The sequence below is a fragment of the Mauremys reevesii genome, linkage group 2 (assembly GCF_016161935.1).
Source record: "Mauremys reevesii isolate NIE-2019 linkage group 2, ASM1616193v1, whole genome shotgun sequence".
In the NCBI taxonomy this organism is placed as follows: Eukaryota; Metazoa; Chordata; order Testudines; family Geoemydidae; genus Mauremys; species Mauremys reevesii.
Window position 1 is genome coordinate 227,141,945 of NC_052624.1, and position 22,144 is coordinate 227,164,088.

General features: G+C 40.4%; 1 protein-coding gene across 5 annotated transcripts in view; it reads right to left on the reverse strand.

Annotated features, from left to right (window-relative positions):
• Positions 1-4,720: 4,720 nt before the first annotated feature.
• ARMC1 (armadillo repeat containing 1) overlaps positions 4,721-22,144 on the reverse strand; it is a 49,377-nt gene continuing 31,953 nt past the window's right edge. For all 5 annotated transcript variants that reach the window (XM_039527683.1, XM_039527685.1, XM_039527686.1 and 2 more), the window contains 4 exons: positions 12,686-12,875; positions 7,679-7,795; positions 7,500-7,574; positions 4,721-6,924 (listed from right to left, as the gene is read on the reverse strand). In XM_039527683.1, the coding sequence (XP_039383617.1) occupies positions 6,733-6,924; positions 7,500-7,574; positions 7,679-7,795; positions 12,686-12,875 (574 nt within the window). In that variant the 3' untranslated portion in view covers positions 4,721-6,732. The remainder of the gene's footprint in view (positions 6,925-7,499; positions 7,575-7,678; positions 7,796-12,685; positions 12,876-22,144) is intronic.

The window sequence follows — 22,144 nt, forward strand, 5'->3', positions numbered from 1 at the left end:
GGACGAATTTCTAGTGGTGAAAGAGAAGCTTTCGAGCTCTCTTCTTCAGGTCAGGGAAAAGTACTCAGTGTTACAGCTAATACCAGGTGGAACAAATTGGTTAGCATAAACTAGTTAATACATATTATAAGAGACCATTGAAAGTGAAGTAGCCCTCTGCAGTTAACTCCTCTCCAGTCACAGGACAAAAAAAGGAGGGCTAGTGGATTACAGATTGTTGTAATAAGCCATAAATCCAGTGTCTTTGTTAAGATCACAACGTTTAGAGTCTAGCAAAGTTATGAATTTAAGCTCCCAGGCTTGTCTTTTGACAGTGTTGTGCAGGTTTTCTTTGAGGAAGACAACTGAGAGGTTGGATATGGAGTGATCAATTTGTGAAAAGTGTTCACCCATGGGTAATAGGATCTTTTATCATTTTTCTGTGTGAGTTCATTCAAGAGCATAGTGATTGTCTAGTTTCATCCACATAATTGTTGCAGGGGCATTTAGTGCACTGGATGAGGTACATCACATGTTGTGACAGGCATGTGTAGGACCCTCTTCAAAAGACAAGCCTGGGAGTTTAAATTCATAACTTTGCTAGACATTAAAAATCATGGTCTTAATAAAGAGACTGGATTTATGGCTTATTATAACAATCACTAACTCACTAACACTCCAGAGGCGTTAACTGCAGAGGGCCACTTAACATATATTTTAAGAGATCATTCAAGGTGAACTACTTATGCTAAACAATCTGTTCTAACTTGTACTTGGCTGTGACAGTGAGTACCCTTTTCAGACCTGAAGAAGAGCTCTGTGTAGCTCAAAAGCATGTCTCTTTCACCAACAGAAGTTGGTCCCATAAAAGATATTACCTCACCCACTTTGTCTCTCTAATATCTTGGGACCAACACAGCTACACCACCACCGCAACCAGATATACTATGACACATATGATTCTTAGCATAAGAAACTTAGACGATTCCTTAGAATTCTAGTTCTATTTAGACAACATGCTAGAATCTTTCTAGCATCTAAAACAACAAAGATTCCCATTTATTAGTATGCAGCTTTGGGAAAAATACCAGTAAGTTAATAGTCTAATATGAAACTCTCACTGTTTTTGTGGTAAAAAACCTTGGATCAGGTCTAAGAACCCCCTTGTTTGTATGGAAAATAGTAAAGGGCAGATTAACCATCAAAGAATGCAATTTGCACACCCTTCTGGCTGATGTTACAGCAATAATAAACACCATTTTAATAGATAAGTATAATAAAGAACACTCTGCCTAGGGTTCAAAACGTGGCTTCATAAGTATAGATAAAATCAAATTAAGGTTCCATTTGGAACCAGATCCCTCAAAGGGAGATACATGTTAGAAAACCCCTTCATTAACCTTTGAACTATATCACATAAACAAAGATTAAAACATGATAAACTAAAAGAGCTGCCCAATCAACTCTTAAGAAGAATTAGATAATCCTTCAGACTTTAAAATCATTAAATACTATAAAAACACAGGAACTAAAGCTTTAACTGGTTAATCAGATTTTCCCCGCATCCAAGAAACAAATTTACTCCATTTCAAATAATACATTCTTGCAGACTATTTTCTAGAACCGAACAATACATTTTGAACCAGCAAGGAACAGGATTATTCAAAATCAGGCAAAGTCCGATAGATCAAGCTGTCCTATGGAAAGGCTATGGATCTGGATGAAGGACCCTGCTCACTGCTGAAATATCAGGTGTGGAGACAAAGGGAGACACTTGCAGATTCTGTCTGACATCTGAAGCAGGTCCATGTACTCCTACCTTTTTTTTTTTTTTTTTTTTTAAACACTATGTTGGCCAACCCGGGGCAATCAGGATAATCCTTTCTCTGTCATGCTTCATCTTCTTCCCTGCTTTCTGAATTAATGGAAAAGGAGGGAAAAGCATGTAGAAGGCCCTTTTCCCAATGCAGCAAGAAAGCATCTGAGATGGACTGATTGTCCCTTACTGCTCTTGAACAGCACAGATGACACTTTGTATTGAACTTGGTTGCAGCCAAGTTTTCATTGGGCTGACCCCAGCTGGAAAAAAATTAATCCTTCAGGAACCACTCATGCATCTGAGAACTGTCCCTGCTGAAATGACAACTAACATATTGTTCTCCTCTGCTAAATGCAGGGCTACCAGATATGACATTGTGAAGAATGCACCAGTGCCATAAGTTGACTGCCTCTGCACATAACATGGAAGAATGAACATCTCCTTCCTTGTTTATGTAATACATAGCAGTTGTATTGTTCACTGCTGTCTGAACAACCTTCCCCTTTAGGTGAGGAAAAAAAGATCTGAGCACCAAATAAATGGCTCCTAATTAAATAAATATATGTACTTTTCTTGAGACCTTCAGTGGCCTCGAACTGTAAAATGATGTGGATGAGTTCCTGCAGCCCTTGCTGGATACATTGGAAATTATTATGACAGATGGCAAAGAGAGATTGAAAAGATACATCTGAGACCATCCGATTTGTCTGTTCTCCACCATATCAACAAATTTAGAACATCCTGAGACATGGGTGATAAACATCTGAAGCCTGTTCATATGGGTTCTGTAAACTTGTGACATCCAAATGCTGCATTAATCTCATTCTGAGGTGTGCAAACAGAGTAATGTAAGTAGTCACTGACGTAAGACCTATTAGACCCAAAAACACGTTGGGTGAAACACGTTGAATCTTTGAAACAGGCGGTTTTATGTCCAAAAAAATCTTTCTTCCCAAAGGAAAACTCTTCCAGCTACTGAGTCCAGTATACAGCCTATTCAATTAATTCTCTCAGTCAAGTAGAGATTTGACTTTTGACATTCAGAAACAGTCCCAAAGCCATAAGAAGGGACATTGTAAATTTGATGTGAAATAGGAGATCCTTCTGTGAAGGAGACTTTAGCAGCCAATCATCCAAATATGGGTAAACAAAGATACTCTGTTTTCTTAAATGTGCTGCTTCTACTACAGAAAGGCACTTTGTAAAGACTCAATGTTGTAGAAACTTAAAATAGTAGGACTTTATACTGAAAACATCTTTGCAAAATTACAAAACAAAAAGCTACTTCTAATTATTTGGCTGGTCAGAAATATGGAAAATATGCATCCTCTAAATCGAGAGCTGTAAACCAATCATAACTGGACAGTGAGGGAATTATGGAGGCTAGAGTTAGCATTCAAAACCAAAACTTCTGAAACAACCTGTTCAATTTTTTTAAATCTAAAATTGGATGGAACCCACCCCATTTTTCTTCTATACCAGGTAGTACCCTGACTAAAACCTTTGACTCAACAGATGTTTGAATACCTCTCAACAGCACCTATCAGAAGCAATTTCTGAAATTCTGATAGACGAAAAACCTCATGAGAAGGTTCCCTGAAGATGGAAGGATAAGGGAAATTGAAAGGGGGTAACTTTGACTTGTATTGCATCGTCCTTTTCTATAACTTCTAGGATCCTCATGTCTGATGCAGTAAGCATGCATCAATAAAATCAGCTGGCATGTCTCCAAACGAAGAAAGGGATGCATTCTCACTAATTGGTCAACAACTGTTGATCCTCATATCAAATTTGAGGCCTTGTATTCAGCAAAGATGAAGAGGAAGGAACAGATTGTTTTGTTTTAGGTCTGGATTGGAGGTATTTCTTTTTATGCTGAGACTGTGATGAAGATGTGGTGTGTAGATGTTCTCCCTCCATCAATAATGCATTTGCCAAACTCCTCTTATTTGAGAGATTCTGTACAAATAGAGCCATCTTCTCCCACAGATGGAATTGGTAATGGGCTATCACCCTTCTGGTAATTAGCCACACTAATTTGAAGAGATGAGGAAGAACAAAAATCTCTCCCCTCCCCAGGGCATCGATATTATTTTCTTCCCTTCTCTGTCCACAGTTGAATGGGCCTCACCAGACTGGAGCCTATTATTGGCAGCAGCATCCACTAGAGAGTTTGGCACAGGGTGAGAATGAAAAATACAATAACCCTTATAAGGTATCTGATACAACTTTTCAGCTTTCTAGATACAGGCTGACAAGAAGCATGGGTAGCCCAAATAGTCTCAGCAGGCTGCAAAAGACCATCCAGCACAGATGGTAACACTAATCACCTGAAAATAGCACCAAAACCATTGAATACTAGATGTGATGTCTTTGCAGCAACAAATGAAGGTAAGTTCAAAGTGGATGCCATAGAATCCACAAGGTCACAGAATTGCAAAATGGTCTCAAAAGGAGATGACACAGAAGCAATACCCATATGTTCATCAGGTACCAAATCAGAATCAAAGTCTGTATCCATCTGATAGCGCCTCTTGTTGAACAGTATCTCCTCCTCCTCTTCATGCTGAGAATCAGGCACTATTGCTGAGCTGTACATGCACTCTAATGGGCACTGCTGGGAGAAGGTTCTACCATTTGGCTGCACCAGGTAGCACAAAACCTATGTTAATATGCACAATCTCAGAAAGAAGAATACTGTTTAAATAAAAGCACATTCTAAAAAAATATTTGCCACATGCAGGGCATAATATACTAAAGAAATGGTTGAGCATGGGTCATTTGATATTATGATGAGGCATTTGTGTTTCGCTCTTTTGAAATCCAAAAATAAAGAACATGAGCTTTTGGAAATAGAAAACCCAAGAACGTAACAGAAGGCAATTGTCATTACTAAATCCCAAAAACTACAGGACGCAGGAGTATGTTTAGTTTAGTTATATTACCCTTTATTATTTTACAATATATTTCAAAAACTCGTACAGATGCCTTAACTGTTCTACAAGACCTGCAATACTGTCAAAAAATAGCATACCTAAAGATTGAACACACAAACTGTAATACCTACTTGTACTGAACCATTAATATCCAAAGGGGTATAGTAATTTAGTAAGTAGATGTGCAGTAATGCAAAATGCAAACAAATGTTAACAGAGAAAAGTAAACTTTGCATTCATGGCTATAGAACAGAGGGCTTTTGAAACACATTTGGTACTGTAACATTCTAGACAGCAATATGAGTAATATTACATATTTAAAGCAATACATGCCCTGGAAAGCTTGTATTTTCAATCTGTGCGTGTAAACCTGAATCAAAATGAGCTAGATACATTAAAAAACAAACAGAGACATCTAGTCTGCAAGTAAGCTTTTTCGTCCCCAAATGACACTGAATTTGAGTGGGTCAACTCTGACTTTTGTTACTGTTGCTATTTTATACTATTCTTTCCTGTACACTGTTGCATTAATATGACAGCCTGTGAATGATTTTTATTCCCTTACCATGACGCTGGGGAGTAACTTTTATGGACCAAACGTTTGTCTCACTCTCCAAATTGAAAAATGTAGTCAATGTTATAGCACGGATGTCATCACAAAAACCACGTTTTTTCGTCAGTTATATAATAGCATTACATTTTTTTAGCTGTATTCCTGTGAGGCAACAAAGCAGTATTATAGTTTTCAGAACACTGGAAAATGCTTACTAATATTCCAAATATCTAATTTCATAGATTCTACCTACTTTTGTTATCTTTTCTGGTCACAAAACAGATAGATGTTAATGACCAAGACATCTTTAAACTTACACTGTCTGCAAGCAACAAGGCAAAGCCAATTGTTCAGGTACGTTTTTTGTCTTATCCAAGTTGATGCGCTTTCATGGGAAAATCATGAAAGGCAATACGAGGAAACAATTACCGATCAGATTTCTGCCAAGCAATAAAAGTTTAAAGACAAAATTTATGAGAGTGGCACTGTGGCGGAACAGGCATTCAATTTGTTTTATTTTTCAAGTTTATAAAGTTTCAGTTACCACTATATTCACTTACAGTGGACACTATGTGATAGCTGAGTAAGGCCAACAACCCACCTTCTAGCTCAGAAGAAACTGCAATAAACCATCACCTGCGCAGATCACAGCTGTTGGACTATGATCTTCTTAACCAGCCTAAATGGCAGTCTGTAGCATCTGACTATATACACAAAGTCACTCACACCCATCATTGAAATGATTTTCCTACAGCAGTTTATTCACTGTATAACATATGCATACATATTTCTTTCTGCTCATTTAATCCTTCATCTCATAGTTCACCAGTGGTTTAAGGGCTGAAAAATATTTCAATAAACATAAGGGGTTATAAAGTTCAAATGTGTAGCAGTTTTATTTTAACACAGAAAATTAACATGAAATGCTGGTTCTGAACATGGTTGGCAAAAAATAAAAGGCAAAACATAGGCAGGGTATATTTTCATCTGGAGTCAATGTCTAGAAAACCAAAAGAAATACATCTGAAATAAGGCAAAACAAAAAAGGCATTTTGATTCATGCACAACTAGTAGTAATAAGAATTTCCTTTCAGAGGTCCTGAGACTTGAGTTGAATGGGTTCTCCCTATCGCTTGCTTCGTGTGAAGTCAAACTTAAAGCTCCATAAGCATAAATGTTTGGTTTTTAATAATGGACCCATTTAAAAAAGGAGACAATAAAATGTACATGAAAACAAACAAAAGCGACTTGATCTGAGGCCTCTGTCCTTTGACCCGCCTAACAGGCTAAATGGCCAATAAAATGTAAAATGCAGCATACATTTGTGTAATCTAAAAATCTTTTCGTGATAATTTATTGCGAATTGCACTTGGCAGTTCACCACACCAGTGGAAAACTGGCCACCCTGTCGGTTATTCATGCAGTCCTTTAACCCCAAACGCAAGTCACCAGTAGAAAGATCTGGACAGAAAGTTGGCTGCTGTGCTGAGCCAGCTGGCTGCACCTTCTGGGTGTGACCCAACCCGGGATACTGCTTTGTCTTGTTCCTTTGTAGGGCTTTCATCCTCTGGCAAATAGTCAGGTAGATCTGTATTTTGCTCTACTTCTACAGGAGTATCTTGGAATGGAACCAGCACCTGATGAATAGAAGAGTTCAAGAAAATGTCAAATGTTGTGAATCAAAATGAATTAAAAAAAAAAAAGATAAGGGCCTCATCCTGAGAGGCAATGAACACCTCTCTCAGGGTCACTCCCTAAATAACTGCCATGGTAGATATTAGGTATTGTCAAATCATTTTTATTTAGACCATATGCAAGAAAAGTACAGGTTTAAGGTAAAAACATACCACCAGAAAGTCAGACCATCTCTCTCTACAGCTGTGAAATAAAACCATATCATTGGTTTCTGTCAAGAAGGCAAATCTCAGTTTCCAGACTCATCTCTCCAGGTCAGGAGATTCTAGTGTCAGAAAGAGATGGCTGTCCTGTACAGTTACATCTCTTGCCAACAGTTCAACAGTAATTTCTAGCAATACTATTATATGGATGCATATCTTTGGGCAGGATACACTTTAACCTCTTTATGTTGTGTATGCATCTCTGACAAGTACAACGATGTATGTTCCTTAGGGACAGAAATGATTGGCATGGTAGTACAGGTATCAACGATCCAAGCCAGATCCACCTCTATTTAGAATGAACTGTATCTCACCTCCTCTCCACTTTCACTTTTCACAACTTGCTGTGCTTTCATAACTTTGGTTGATGCTATTGCTGTTGCCAAAGCCTACAAGAGGGGGAAAATACAAGGAAAATAAAGGCAGACTTTTAGTGTTATAGAACTGCAACAGATGCATAGGCCTTAAAGCAAGCACAGTTGTAAGTACTTACTTCTGCTTTTAAGTCTGAGCGAATTCGGACCACACATCTTTGAACCGCCATTTGAAATGTAAAACTAATAACTCCTTTAATTTTCAGCAAGGCTTCTTCACAAAGATTCCTTCGAGACTAAAAAAAAATAAAGTATTAACATGAAAAGGCCATATAAAAATATTAACCATTGATGCTATGACAAACTCCTGCATCTTTTAAGACAGCTGGTAAATAAGGTAATTTTGCAAAAGAAAAAAAAATAGTGCAGGTTACAATTATTTTTAATACACATATACTGACATTTAATATTGCTACAAAACTTGTCATAACAAAATTTACAACATTTTTGCTTACATTTTAAAAGTCAAACAAGGATGGAATCAACTGTAAATAATCAGGAAAAAGTGCTGAACAGCAAAGAATGTTTTTCTCCCTATGATCAGCTAAACAGTCCCCTGAGGTTAAGTCCGGATTGAGTGGAGTGCTCATTGATGTGTAGTTAGTGTTTAAGTTGCTATTTATCAGACACCTTGTATCCATACTGACTGAATGCATCAAAGCAGCTGTTGTATCCTTCAGCTACCTCATCTGTGGCAGCTCATGGACATCAAAGCACAGCACAATCTTAACTCTGATTTCAAGGGAAAAAACGTTTGGTTAAAAAAAACAACGGAATGTTATGTTTAAAGCAAGTGACAATGCCTACTGTGCAATATTATTACATTGACCTATACTGGTTGCATCTATTCTACATGTTTTATTACTTTTGCAATATTTAGAAAACAAGATGGTTATTACAAAGAGAGTAAAATATCTATTGGGAGACTGCTACCACAAACAAAAAAGCTACATTGTGGTGGGTTACCAGATTTTATTTTTATATTATATCCACCCACACACACCCACACACACACACACACACACACACCCCTTGACAGTCTTATAGACTCAAGTGTTAGGCTCAAAATCAGATTTCTTTATGGCTTAGTATTTAATTTTAATTGAAAAGTGCTGTGAGATCTTTGAAAGAAAGGCACTATATATAAGCATATTAATATTATTATACAGTAATTACTGCTCAATACTTAGACAATAGTGGTTTCAATACAGGAAGAAGCATATTCATTTCATTGATCTGCTAACAAACTGGTTCGGCTAGATCAGGGGTGGCCAACCTGTGGCTCCGGAGCCACATGCGGCTCTTCAGAAGTTAATATGCGGCTCCTTGTATAGGCACCAACTCCGGGGCTGGAGCTACAGGCACCAACTTTCCAATGTGCCGGGGGTGGGGGGGGGTGATCACTGCTCAACCCCTGGCTCTGCCACAGGCCCTGCCCCCACTCTCCTTCCCGCCCCCTCCCCTGAGCCTGCAGTGCCCTTGCTCCTCTCCCCCTGCCCCTGCACGCCACAAAACAGCTGATTGGGAGGTGCAGGGAGGGAGAGGCGCTGATCAGCAGGACTGCCGGTGGGTGGGAGGTGCTGGGAGCAGGGTGGGGGAGCTGATGGGGGGCTGCTGACATATTACTGTGGCTCTTTGGCAATGTACATTGGTAAACTGGCTCCTTCTCATGCTCAGGTTGGCCACCCCTGGGCTAGACTATATAGAGGCAAAACTCAGTTTATTTCCATGTACGTATGAATGTCAGAACATTTTGGACTATATTAAAGAACATTAATAATTAGAATTGTAGCAATATAGTAGGCCTGGGCTAAATATCTTTACATAAAACAGTGTGTGTGTGAGAGAGATAAGGCAAACGGCATTGTACAAGTGAAAGACAAAACCACCTCTGGCCACAAGGAAGGAAGGCACAAGAGGGTGAGAGGCAACATGCTTTAGTAGACTAAACAAGGGATGACTGCATGGATACATACATCAACTGACACAGTCTCCCCTTCTGAGAGCCTGGTCAAATCATACAATCTGTGCCTCTGTTTCCCTAAATGGGGTAATACCTATTCCACAGATAGTTTACTACTTTAAGTTGCAAAACACTATATGAATGCTAAGCCTCACCAGAGTGTGTACAAATCCCTTCACTAGCTGGAGACTTGGCAACCTCCATCTATTTGGACAGTTGTCCTTTGCATTGACAACTATGAACAAATCTCAGCTGGGGCAATCCTTCTACCACAGCATGGAACCTAGGGTTGGGGAAAACAAAACCTAAAAGGTAACTCAGGTATCCATGTTTTACATAATGAGTCAGTTAAGTCTGAGATGCATATCAAAGACTCATCTTGCCAACTGTTCCTAAAACCATCAGGCCAACTCTGCGTACTGTGAAGTAATTATTGTAGACGAGTCATTTACAGTTGGTGGGGGAGTGGGAGGGATAACAAAAACTGGGCCCAAAAGTGCTAAGGTTGCCTCTAGTGTAGTGTTCTTAAAAATTAATAAAAAAGATTCTGATTATTTGGAGCTGACAAAAAATCCTGCCAACTCTGGCTAAAATTATACACAATACCCATTTGTTACCACTATGAAGTCTTATTGGGAAGATTAGACTACAGTAGATCAAGCAACAGACTTCTGTTGTACTACACTGTTTTTTGACAGAGATCATTATCAAATTCTACAGAATGTAGCTTTATTTTGAATGAACTGATCAAGAACTACCTGAGGTCTCCAACAAGTCAAGAAAGATTTACAGGATTTCCAATTACTCCTACAGAACATGAACTGCTAAAAAGCCTTAAATAGGTCAACTCTGACATATGAATTCGTAGGCCCAAAAAAATCACGAAAGTCGACTCAAAACGTTGAATTACTGCAGATGTGTTTGATAGATTGAGATAGTGCTTAAGTTTAAAAAGAAAAATAATTTAATAAAAACAGACTCTGCTATTTATTCACACGAATACACAGAGGTAGGTGATGGATCATCACTGAAGACAAGAGTCAATTATGGGGGCATTGGAGACATAAGTTGTTTTGTTTGCTTTAATTTTGGCAGGGATACAGTTAGTTATCTGACAGCAAGAATGTTTCACAGGCCTGGAAAAAAAAGCCAAGGGCAGCCTTGTATGCATACACATACACAAAGTTACACTCTTAAAGATTAGGTCACAGGTAAGTGCTATATAAAGCTAAATTATTGTTATTGTTCACATCCTCTGCCATTTTATAGTTCCCAACTTATTCTAACACTTAAAACTGCTTTGTAGGGATGTTTTACTGCTGCTGTGTTATACCAGGCACCTAGAATATCACTAGGATTTCTTTGATAGTCTCATAAAACTCAGAACTATGTACATTAGCTAATCCAGCCAGCACATAGCCAGATTCGTCTTTTCCTTTAATAATGAGCTGAGAAAACACACTGGTGTACTCCAGGCAACCGGAGAAGCCTGAAGTTCTGCTTTCTGGATTCAAACATCTAAATACTTTGTTATACACTTTTTACTACGATAGCAATGAATATCTTTGCAATTTCACTTCTTAAGCGCAGGGCCACGGGGGAGGGGCAGCAAGAGGGGCAATTTGCCCCAGACCCCCACGAGAGTTTTTCGGAGCCCTTGGAGCGGGGTCCTTCACTCACTCCAGGGGCCCCGGAAAACTCTCACGGGGCCCGGGCCCCGGAGCTTCTTCCGCTCCAGGTCGTCGGCAATTCGGCGGCGGGGGATCCTTCCGCTTTGGGACCCGCCACCCAAGTGGCCCGAAGACCCGCAGCGGGGGGTCCTTCCGGCACTTTGGCGGTGGGTCCCGGGGCGGGTCTTTAGTGGCGGGGCTCCCCCGCCAAAGACCCCAGAGTCCCTGAATCCTCTGGGCAGCCCTGTTTAAGCGTTGTGGCAAAGAGCTGCATTAGCTCCATTTGTCAGGGAACACAAATAAATGGTCTTCAGACCTGCTGGCCTCAGTCCATTTACAGCATTGCATGTACTTGAATTGGCAGACAAAGGAGAAGTGGATAGAGTTTATCTGGGTTTTAGAGAAGCTTTAGAGACTCTGACGCACAAATGAGCTACAATGTTAGTAAACTGAACAGGAGCACACTATTGGAATGGATAAAAAACTGGTTTGAAGTTATAAAAGCAAGTGGTGCTGATAAAGTTTTGCCTGTCTATATCACTAACAAGTGAAGGGTTCCAAGGTAAGTATTAATTTCTTTACTACCCATATAAATGACTTGGCATACAATCTAATTTCAAAAGGAGCTAAATGTACTCACAAGAAAACATGAGGAGGGAATGCTATTGATAAACTAGGTTCCCAGACAGGCTCACTTGGCAAAATGTAAAGTAACAAAACAAAGGATCAGGTTTGATCATTTAAAATGGGTACAAAGCTGAAGATACAGAGACCTGAGGGCACTTGTGAAGAACATGCTTAAACAATCTACATGCTGTTTGGCAGCCGTAAAAAGGCAAACATAGCCCTGGGTTGTTGTACACAGGGGTATGGTGGATAAATCTGTAGAAGTTATTTTGACATTACATAAAGACGCAGTGAGATCTCACTATCTCAAGTGCCAGTCTGGTCACTATAGTAGAAAACATCTTGGACTACAAAAAGATGTACCAAAAGGGAGCTAACAAAATTCAACGTTCCTTACATTAGAGTTATAATAGCAGATTAGTCAGTGTCTAGTATCTCTCATGCTGTACAGGCAATTGTGAAAAATAAGGAATGGTTTTGATTCCAATGCTCTGATCACAGAGCGATATCATGAATTGAGATTGATAAAAGGCAGTACCTGATTTATTCTAAAGGTGACTGAAACAGGAAACAAAATTGGCAAAGATGGAAATGGAATTATTTAAAAATACAAAATTACAAAGCAACTAGCCATTAATATTTCTTGTATTAAGCATCTTGGGTGAATTTAAATTATATATCAGTATTTCAAAATATGATTCACAGGAGTTTCTGGCATACATGAAAGTAACACAAGCATTCCTTGAATGCCCTTTTTTTTGGTGCAAAGTATGTTTTGAATATAACATGCACGCACATTATCACAGTATTTCCCTATCATTTCCAGTCTGATTCCTAATGATCACAAGTACTTAAGATTTACTTACTGAATCATCAAGGCCATCTATATGTAAAACCACTGTTTTAGCACGTTTATTTGTACTGCCCAGGAAAAACTGAGCTTTCCGCCGGCAAGAATTCATTTCATTCACACCGTCCATGTCTGACATGTTGGAAGCTTGAAGGATGTCATAGATTTCAGAGGCTAAAAGTTTAGTCTCTCCTGGCGTAGTAGTCCTTAAAGAAAAAATAATAAATTGAGATTTATAACTATCTATTTTCACAGTGTTATTTCAAATAGCTGCCACATTTATGACTCAGTATCTTAAATGATTAGCACACTACAGAAGCATTTTATATAGCTAATATGCAGTTGGAAGAAAAGATTTCTTAATTAAAAATAGAAGAGAGAGGGTCTAATCAAACCCACTTCCATCATCCACAGGCCAGTGCTATTACCTGAAATTGAAGCCAGAACCCTTGTGTCTATGTTAATTTTAAACCTGCGAGCTTATTTTTAAATGATGTATCAAGAACTCTTTTAGTTTTTATTTCTCTCTCTGCTAGGTGTCATATCTATTTAGAAACCTGCAAACACAATAATTAAACTGACTGACAAACTTTGATGCTCCCTCTCCCCACAACATGTTGATTAGGATACACAATGCAACCATGTTGTGTTCTAATTCCCTATTTGCTTAATAGCATCATTGATTAATCTCAGTTCCCAGAGCTGTGTTGACATAGCTGGTGCTACAACAGGAAGCAAATGCAGCTGTAGATGTGACCTAAACAGTTGCGCCTTTAATCTTCTGTAGATCCTTGTAGGAGAGGCTATCAAACTGCCTTAGGGCTAAGTAGCCCATCTCTTGTCTACCCCTTGTGGGGTACCATTCCCATTTTACCTTTTACGTTTTAAATAGAGTCACAGACATTAAGTAACGAGTCAAAAGTTATGCAGAAAGTCAACAGCAGAGCAGGGACTAAAACCCACAAGTTCAGACTCCCAGGTCCCTGCTCTAACCACCATTCCACACCCCTTCTTGACTGTGGATCTTTAAAAATTGCATTGTGGGGATATTCCCTATTAAATAAGTTAAAAGTAAGTCAAAATTGGTGGTATAAGCTATATGGTTGTATTCCTTTAAAGGAAATGGATTTAGATATTAGACTGGACATCTTTCATTATTTTTTTTTATACTTAATCACAACTGAATTTAATGGGCTAAATTCATCACTGAAGTAATTTCACTGAGCTCAATGGAGGGCAAGACTTGACTCATCATTAATAAACTATAATATTTGGAATGAATAAAAACAACACTACAGCAACATCGTATAATTCATCTTACGGTGGCCAATCAGTTTTGCTTGTAGGCATAAATATACTGGAGTAAATAGCTACGTTTTGCCTTTGAAGCTTTCCTCCTTACTATTTCATCCCAATAACTAGCCTGGGTCAAACATCACCTCCATCCCAATTTCATATAATAGAAGAATAATGTTGGAGCAAAAATCTTAGTCAATTCCCTCCCTCTGGATCTCCTAATGAGTCTTGTCTTCTCTTCCCTGTGACTGTCTTTTAGATTGTAAACTCTTCAGAGAAGAACTGTCATATTTGAGTGTCTGTACAATGCTCAGCAAGCCTGCGCTTAAATTAAAGTGATATTGTGAGGTTTGTCCTAAAGATGATAAAAAACAAGACACTGGGGCCTGAACCAGTACAGCATTTAAGCAATAAACTTAAAATTAGGCATGTGCTTAAGTCCATCCCTCTACAGGGAAGCACATACTTAAGTCAATCAGGATCATGTGAAAAATGCACACTTTTTTTCATAATACTCAAATTCATTGGACAAAATGTGTACATGTGGTTCACAGCTTGAAGTTGAAAGATGGTGTCTATATTTAGGTGCTAAAATTTGACAGCAGTGCCATGTGAGCTGATGCTTCAAGGAAAGATAAGTTAACTTTCAAGAAAATGACAGCTTAACAGGGCACCATAACACTAAACAGCTGTTTGTTATGTTAAATTGTGTTCACCAAAATTAAGACACAGAAGCAAAGTTTTCTATAATACCTATTTCCTTTCAAATATAATTTGTTTTTCCGGTAAACTTAACTGGTCAGCTCACACTCAGTATAACTTTTTCCCAAAAGCTTTTTCCTAAATACAGTAACTCCTCACTTAACGTCATCCTAGTTAACGTTGTTTTGTTGTTATGTCGCTGATCAGTTAGAGAACATACTCATTAATGTTGCACAATATTTGCTTATAACTTTGTTTGGCTGTGGGGGCTTGGACCTAGAGTGGGCCGGCAGCTCCCCTCCACCCCCATTAGTGCCTCCTACCAGCCAGCAGCCCTGCGGATCAGCACCTCCCGCCTGCAGCAATCAGCCATTTCGCAGAATTCAGGAGGCTCTGGGGGGAGAAGCAAGGACGTGGCATGCAGTCTTCACCCCCCTCCAGCTTCCTGAACGCCCCAAAACAGCTGATTGCTGCGGGCGGGAGGCTTGGGGAGGAGCGAGAACGTGGCACGCTCGGGAGGAGGAGGTAGAGCAGGGGCGGGAAAAGGCAGGTCGGGGGTGGAGCAGGGGCTGGAAGAGTTGGGGGTTGAGCACCCCCCAGCACTTTGGAAAAAACAGCAAGAGGAGCAGCTGGACGATCCACCTTCTTTCATCCTCTGACTCCACCACCTCAACCAAGCTTCACAATCATCGTTGCTGAGTACAGCATTAAATTGTTTGTTTAGAATTTATACCTGTATTACACTGTTTGTTTAAAATTGTTTAAAAACTTATACTGTATATGTATATAATGTCTTTTGTCTGGCTAAATTTTTTTCCCAGGAACCTAACCCCCCCAATTTACATTAATTCTTATGGGGAAATTGGATTAGCTTAACATCATTTGGCTTAAAGTTGCATTTTTCAAGAACATAACTACAACGTTAAGCGAGGAGTTACTGTACAAGTTTATCATCTTAGCCTTAGAGTACATCGTGGAAGACAAAATAATCAGTTCCGAAAAGACAGAGACCACAATAATAAAAGTTAGTTTAAAAAAATCCCACTAAAAACATTAGCCATAAAAAGGCACAGAAACTTTGAATTCAAAGTTGAATGGTATGCTATCTAATAATGAAATGGGACTTAATGTATAATGTAACAGTAAGCTGCATATATGTTTAGTGCTCCCAATATCACAGCTGGCAGGAATTCTGGTATAATTCCAGCTATCTTCATATAACTTCATTATTAAAATAACCTGCTAATTTGACAGTGGAAAAAGCAAAACCTGCTATTTTTTTTTTTACAGACACATTAAAAAAGTATTCTCTAGGTTGTCCCCCAAACAATCCTTTTAAAAAAAGTAATAAAACTGCTATGGAAAAACATTGAACAAATGTCTGGTTTGCAATTTCAGACAATTTATTATCATAAACAACTTCTACTCATCGCTCTGCAGGGGAACACAAACTATCTTCCCATTCAAGGTAATGGGAGTTGGGATTGGGTACCAGAGTCTCTGTTCACACAAAGATGATAAAACATAAAAGAGTTACTATTTTTCAGAAAAAGTTTACACACAATTTTAATAATGAAGTGTAAATCAGGGCATTAAGAAGGCTTATTAGTATAAATTGCAGATAACTAATATTCTAAAAATGTAAAGGGTTTGTAGCAGGTTGCCCGCAAACGTAAGTATTACTCGATGGAGCCAGTTGCTCACAAGATTCAGCTCACATCACATATGTCCTATACCAGTAGCAGTAAAAGGAAACTAAGTAAACGAACAGTTAAAGAGAGAGAAACTGAAGTGATACCACCGTAGTATAAAATCAGAGACACAAACCAGAAATAGGAATATCAGTCAAAGTAAAGTTATATGAAGTATCCATCTATATAATGCAATACTGCCAATACTTACAATAACTAAGTTACAAACAAAAAACAGCATTATGCCAAATACGTTACAGTTTCTAATGTGCTAGCAAAATAGAGTAAAATCTAAGTCTTGCACCAACCTGTTGCTGTTTCAGTTAAAGGGACTAATAATATATCACCACATAATTAATTAAGGATGAAAGTATGAAAAACTAATACAATCATTAAAACATTAAACACTTTTTGGCAGAAAAATCGGATCAGGGAAATACACTCTATAAATTGTAAAACCAGTACCATAATTAAAACTTCTATGTTCTTTTCTGTTTGTATGGAGCCTAGCACGCTGTGGGTGCTACTGGAAAAATAAAAATAAAAAACATAAAAATGTAAACCACTAATACACAGTATAAATACAGTAAAATGTAAACAGGCAAGACAGTCTAGCAAAGACTAAAATACAATGAAGTTAAATCAAAGCTCTAGCAGTACTGCCAACACTGGATCAAAGTAGTATGTGATATATCAGGAGAGGATGTGTGAGATAGTTGCAAATATAGTACACAGGATCTAAGTTATTTTTTTAAACCCCAGAGCGATGGTGTATGCCAGAGGTGGGCAAACTATGGCCAGGATGGCCGGCCCCTGAGCTCCTGGCCTGGGAGGCTACCCCTGGCCCCTCCCCTGCTGTTCTCCCTCCCCCCGCAGCCTCAGCTCACTGCACCATCGGCCCAATGCTTTGGGCAGCGGAGCAGTGAGCTCCCGGGGCAGCGCAGCTGCAGAGCCAGGGCCTGACCCTGTGCTGCGTGGCTGCCTGTCCTGGTGCAGCCACACCACCAGCCACCGATGCTCCAGGCAGCACGGTAAGGGGGCAGGCAGCGGGGGGTGGGAGGGGTTGGATAGAGGGCAGGGGAGTTCGGGGTGGTAGTCAGGGGGTGGAGGTGGGGATAGAGGTCGGTGCGGTCAGAGGGCGGGGAACAGGGGGGTTGGATGGGAGCAGGGGTCCCAAGGGGGCAGTCAGGAAGGAGAGGAGGGGTTGGATGGGGCGGCGGGGGGCAGTTAGGGCTGGGAGGGGCAGTTAGGGGAAGGGGGCCTAGGGGTGGGCAGGGAGAAGGGGTGGTTGGATGGGGCAGGAGTCCTGGTGGGGCAGTCAGGAAGGGGGTTGGATGGGGTGGGGATGGGTGGGGGACAGAGAGCAGGGGGGTGGATGGGGCAGGATTCCCGGTGGGGGCCGTCAGGAGGCGAGAAGCGCGGGGAGGAGGGATATCGGATGGGGGTGGGGACCAGACCACGCCTGGCTGTTTGGGGAGGCACAGCCTCCCCTAACCAGCCCTCCATACAATTTCAGAAACCCGATGTGGCCCTCAGGCCAAAAAGGTTGCCCGTCCCTGGTGTATGCGCTCAGCTGAATTTGTACAGTTCATCACAGGGTTCCTATCTTTCACATTGTGACGGGCTGTATCTAATTCACCCAGATTTTTCAAAGCCATTCATTCTACAGACGGACACCTCAGAAGTGGGGTTTGGGGCCATATTGTCACAGGAGCTGGATGGGGAGAAACGCCCCATGCTCTACCTGAGCCGGAAGCTGTTCTCCAAGGAGACTAAATATGCCACCATTGAGAAGGAGGGCTTAGCAGCGAAGTGGGCAATTGAGGCTCTAAGGTATTACTTACTAGGGGGCCCCTTCCACCTCATCGCAGACCACGCACAGATCAACACCATGAAGGACTCGAATATCCAGATTATGTGGTGGTCAACCTCTCCTTCCAGCATTATGCATTCACGGTACTACATCATATAAGTAGAGCTCATGCTAATGCAGGCTGCCTTTCCTGAATGGGAGGGGAGGATGAAGGAGAAGGACCCTCGCTGGGTCCTTGCTTGAGGGATAGGGTGTGTGGCAGGGTGTACCTACCCCGCACAGACCCTGCTCGGGTTAACCGCACTCTGTGGGCCAAAGAGGCCACGCCCCCTTGCCTCTGCTGGGCATGCTCAACCAGGAGACAGGATATAAAAGGGAGTGGTCTAGCTCAGTCTGGGCTGGCTGAGGAGGAGAGTGCACGCACATTGCAGGCTCCTGCCAGGGAGTTGCAGGGGCTACCGATCATGGAGGCCAAGCTGCTGGGATCAATGGCAGAACCACCAGACCCTAGAGGATGAGAGTGAATCGGAAGGCTGACACCCCCAGGAGAACTCACAGAGCAGGAACCAACGGTAGGAAGCAACCATGGGAACACAACTGTTAAAATAGGAAACTGAGCCGAACTGCAGACTCCTGGTTTCACAGGGCCCTGGGTCAGGACCTGGTGGAGAAGGGTGGGCCAGGGTCCCCCTACCCACCTTGGGGTGCAGGCACTACTCAAGGGCTCCTGCTGCGAGGCCACACAGCCCTGCGGGCCAGGGCAGCCCCAAGAGCTCTGTCTACAAGGCCATGCTGTCCTGCTTTATAGGCTAGGACAGCTGGATCTACTCTAGCCACTTGAGCTGTAACCCATTATTTGTCGCATGCAACCTGACACCTCGTATTGGGGTGTATCTACCCCATGACACACACAAATATTTAAGAGGTCAAAAACAGTGAGTAAATTTGAAATATAGAGCAAGTAACTGATCCTACAAACACTGTTGTCAATGGGATAACATAGTAATCAAAGCTATTCCAAATGGGAAGTGTCTGGAGAACTGGATCCTAACATTTACAAGATAAGTTTCATTTAATGTAACCCCTCATTTGCTATTCCATGAGTTTATATAGTCATGGAAAACAGCACCTGTTATCAGTCCAAGGGAAACTGTTTACGTTCATAGTACTGAACCGACTGAATTACTGTCTTAACCCTAAAATGAGAGCTAACAACTGTGGTTTCTGCACAGGTCGATTTACAATCCATGTTACATATGGTCTGAAGAATCTTACTGAAAAGTCTGAAGCACTGATATAAAAACCTCACATTTATCACTGAATGCTTCAACTGAAATCAGTAAAGAAATCATAATATGAAAGGACTCAGTAAAGCATTCTCTCAATACATCTATTTGGAGAAACCCATTCTTACAATGAACCTCAAGAATCTTTCCAAACAATGTTTGGGAAAGTGTATGTTTTGGTAGAAGTCAACATTTCCAGAGGGTCACAATGAGTATTTTTATATTAAAATACAGTAATTAGAGACCTCAGGAATGGAGGTTGTTCATAAATCTGAAATGTTCATAATTCTGAAAAAAGTTATGGTTGTTCTTTCAAAAGTTTACAACTGAATATTGACATAATACAGCTTTAAAACTTTACTATGCAGAAGAAGAATGCTGCTTTCCCTTTTTTTTAAATAGTTTACATTTAACACAGTACTGTATTTGCTTTTTTTGTTTGTTTGTTGGGGCACGGGGGGTGGGGTGGGGGAGGGGGAAGGGTGGTGTCTGTGCAGCTGCCTGATTGTGTACTTTAGTGCTCATAACTCTGAGGTTCTACTGTATAAATATGCTTGATAGAAGCACTCTCCAGTTAAATATATGTATCAATGTATAAACCAGCACTTCAAATAAGGGTTATAATTTTTTTATTAAAATAATAATATAGAAATCTTTCTATATACACTTTAAATATATGCTTATATCAAGTATACCCAACAGTTCCTCAATCTATTCATTTTCAGATGGCCAATTTCTCGTAAGCTTCACTATTCTTATGTTCAAGATAGTTTCAGTCAGTAGGATCATTTTGATCAGCACTAAGGTGCACAAGACTGAATACTCCAGGGCATGTTGATGGCAAATCAGCTAAATAGGGAAAAGTTGCCAACCTTTGTTTCCAGAAATGGATCTGTCACTAACATTAGCTTGGTGAAAACTTACAGCACAGATGACAATCCAAAAGGCAGAGCACAATACTGAAGAAGACTTGCAACACAAAACCAAAGGTATTACTTCAGCTTGGGGATTATGTAAAAAGTAAGCAAGTGTTTTGGAGGCTAAAACATTGAATTGGTGGACTCCATCTGGGGTCCAAAGGGAACTCTAAGATAGGACAATCATTTTGAGATCTGTTTTTGATCAACAAAATTGATCAGGATTCTGAGAGTTGCTCATCATTGTCTCTATTGCTGAACAGGTATTGAATAATCTCTTTATATTGGATTTCTTCTCCAGGAGACAAGGAAGCAGGACAGCAGGGAAAGATGCAGGAAGTAACTGCTTTTGACAACTCTTCTATCTTAAGAAATGACCCTCCAACTAGTGTTGAAAGCAAAGAAGCACGTCTTCAATTTGAAGTATCCTCAGGATATTAAAATAGTCAAAAGGATGTTGTGAAGGCCAAGGCTAAAATAGGGTTCAAAAAAGAAAAATACATTCATGGAAGATATGTCCATCAATGGCTATTAGCCAGGATGGGCAGGAATTGTGTCCCTCGCCTCTGTTTGCCAGAAGCTGGGAATGAGCGACAGGGGATAGATCACTTGATTACCTGTTCTGTTCATTCTCTCTGGGGCACCTGGCATTGGCCACTGTCGGAAGACAGGATACTGGACTAGATGGACCTTTGGCTGACCCAGTCAACCTTTGGCTGACCCAGTATGGCTGTTTTTATGTTCTCATAACTTTTGATAGGACTGGAGATGGACACTGCCACCACAAGCAGTACCTCAGACCTGATAGGAATAGGAGCTTCTTATTCTTTCTGGTATATCAAAAGAGGAGGTATACCTGAAGTCTCACTGGGCATGAAAATAAGAACTGGAAATGAAAGCTTCCAACTTTTCCTGGGTGATAGGCACATTATTCACCTTTTTATTTTCTTCAGGTCCTAGTCTAAAGGTTCCCTGAACAACTGGCTGCCACTATATGGGAGAACCATGACATCAAATTTAGCACAACTCAATGATACAGTTATGACTTCAGTCATGATGGTGGGCTATCATGTGCCCAACAATAAATCAGGTGGATACATGGATGCCATCCTGCAAGCCATCAGGGTACTCTACAAAGGGAAAGAGCCTCTTAGGACTGTAAAGAGCAGCTTTTCAAGAGGGTTGATCTCAGCAACATGGTCAATTAAAATAGGATAAGTATTGGCTAAGTTTTTTTTAAGACTAAGATTTCAGTGGGTAAAGAATTGTTCAAACCTTGCCATCAGGAAGCCTGTATAGAGAATTAGCAAGTGGAATAAGTATGCTGGGCTGCAAAGAAGTTATTTATTTCTGGACCATTTGTTGGAGAGCCATTACATAACTCAAAAGTTACTAGTGTTTGAGATTCCCTGTAGGAGACACTCCATATTATTCCTGCACAGAATCAGTAGGCTCGCGAAGAAAATAAAATCGTGATTTGTCTGGAACCGCTGCACAGAGACAGTTATTTGAGAAATCTGGTCATTCAAATCCAGCCAGGGCCTGGAGACAAGTCTGGAGTAGCTGACAGTTGAATCTAATGCTCTGGTACCCTTTTGAACCCAGTTCCTCAAAAGGTAAGTAACTTCTTAGAAGATATGGATCACTAGGAATTTTTGAGAATTAACTAACATGTCAGAAGGAGATTTTTCAATAGCTGATTTGCCATCTGGCTCTTTAGATTTTCACCACAGTGGGTAAAGGATCCCCCATATATTACTGGGAAGAAGA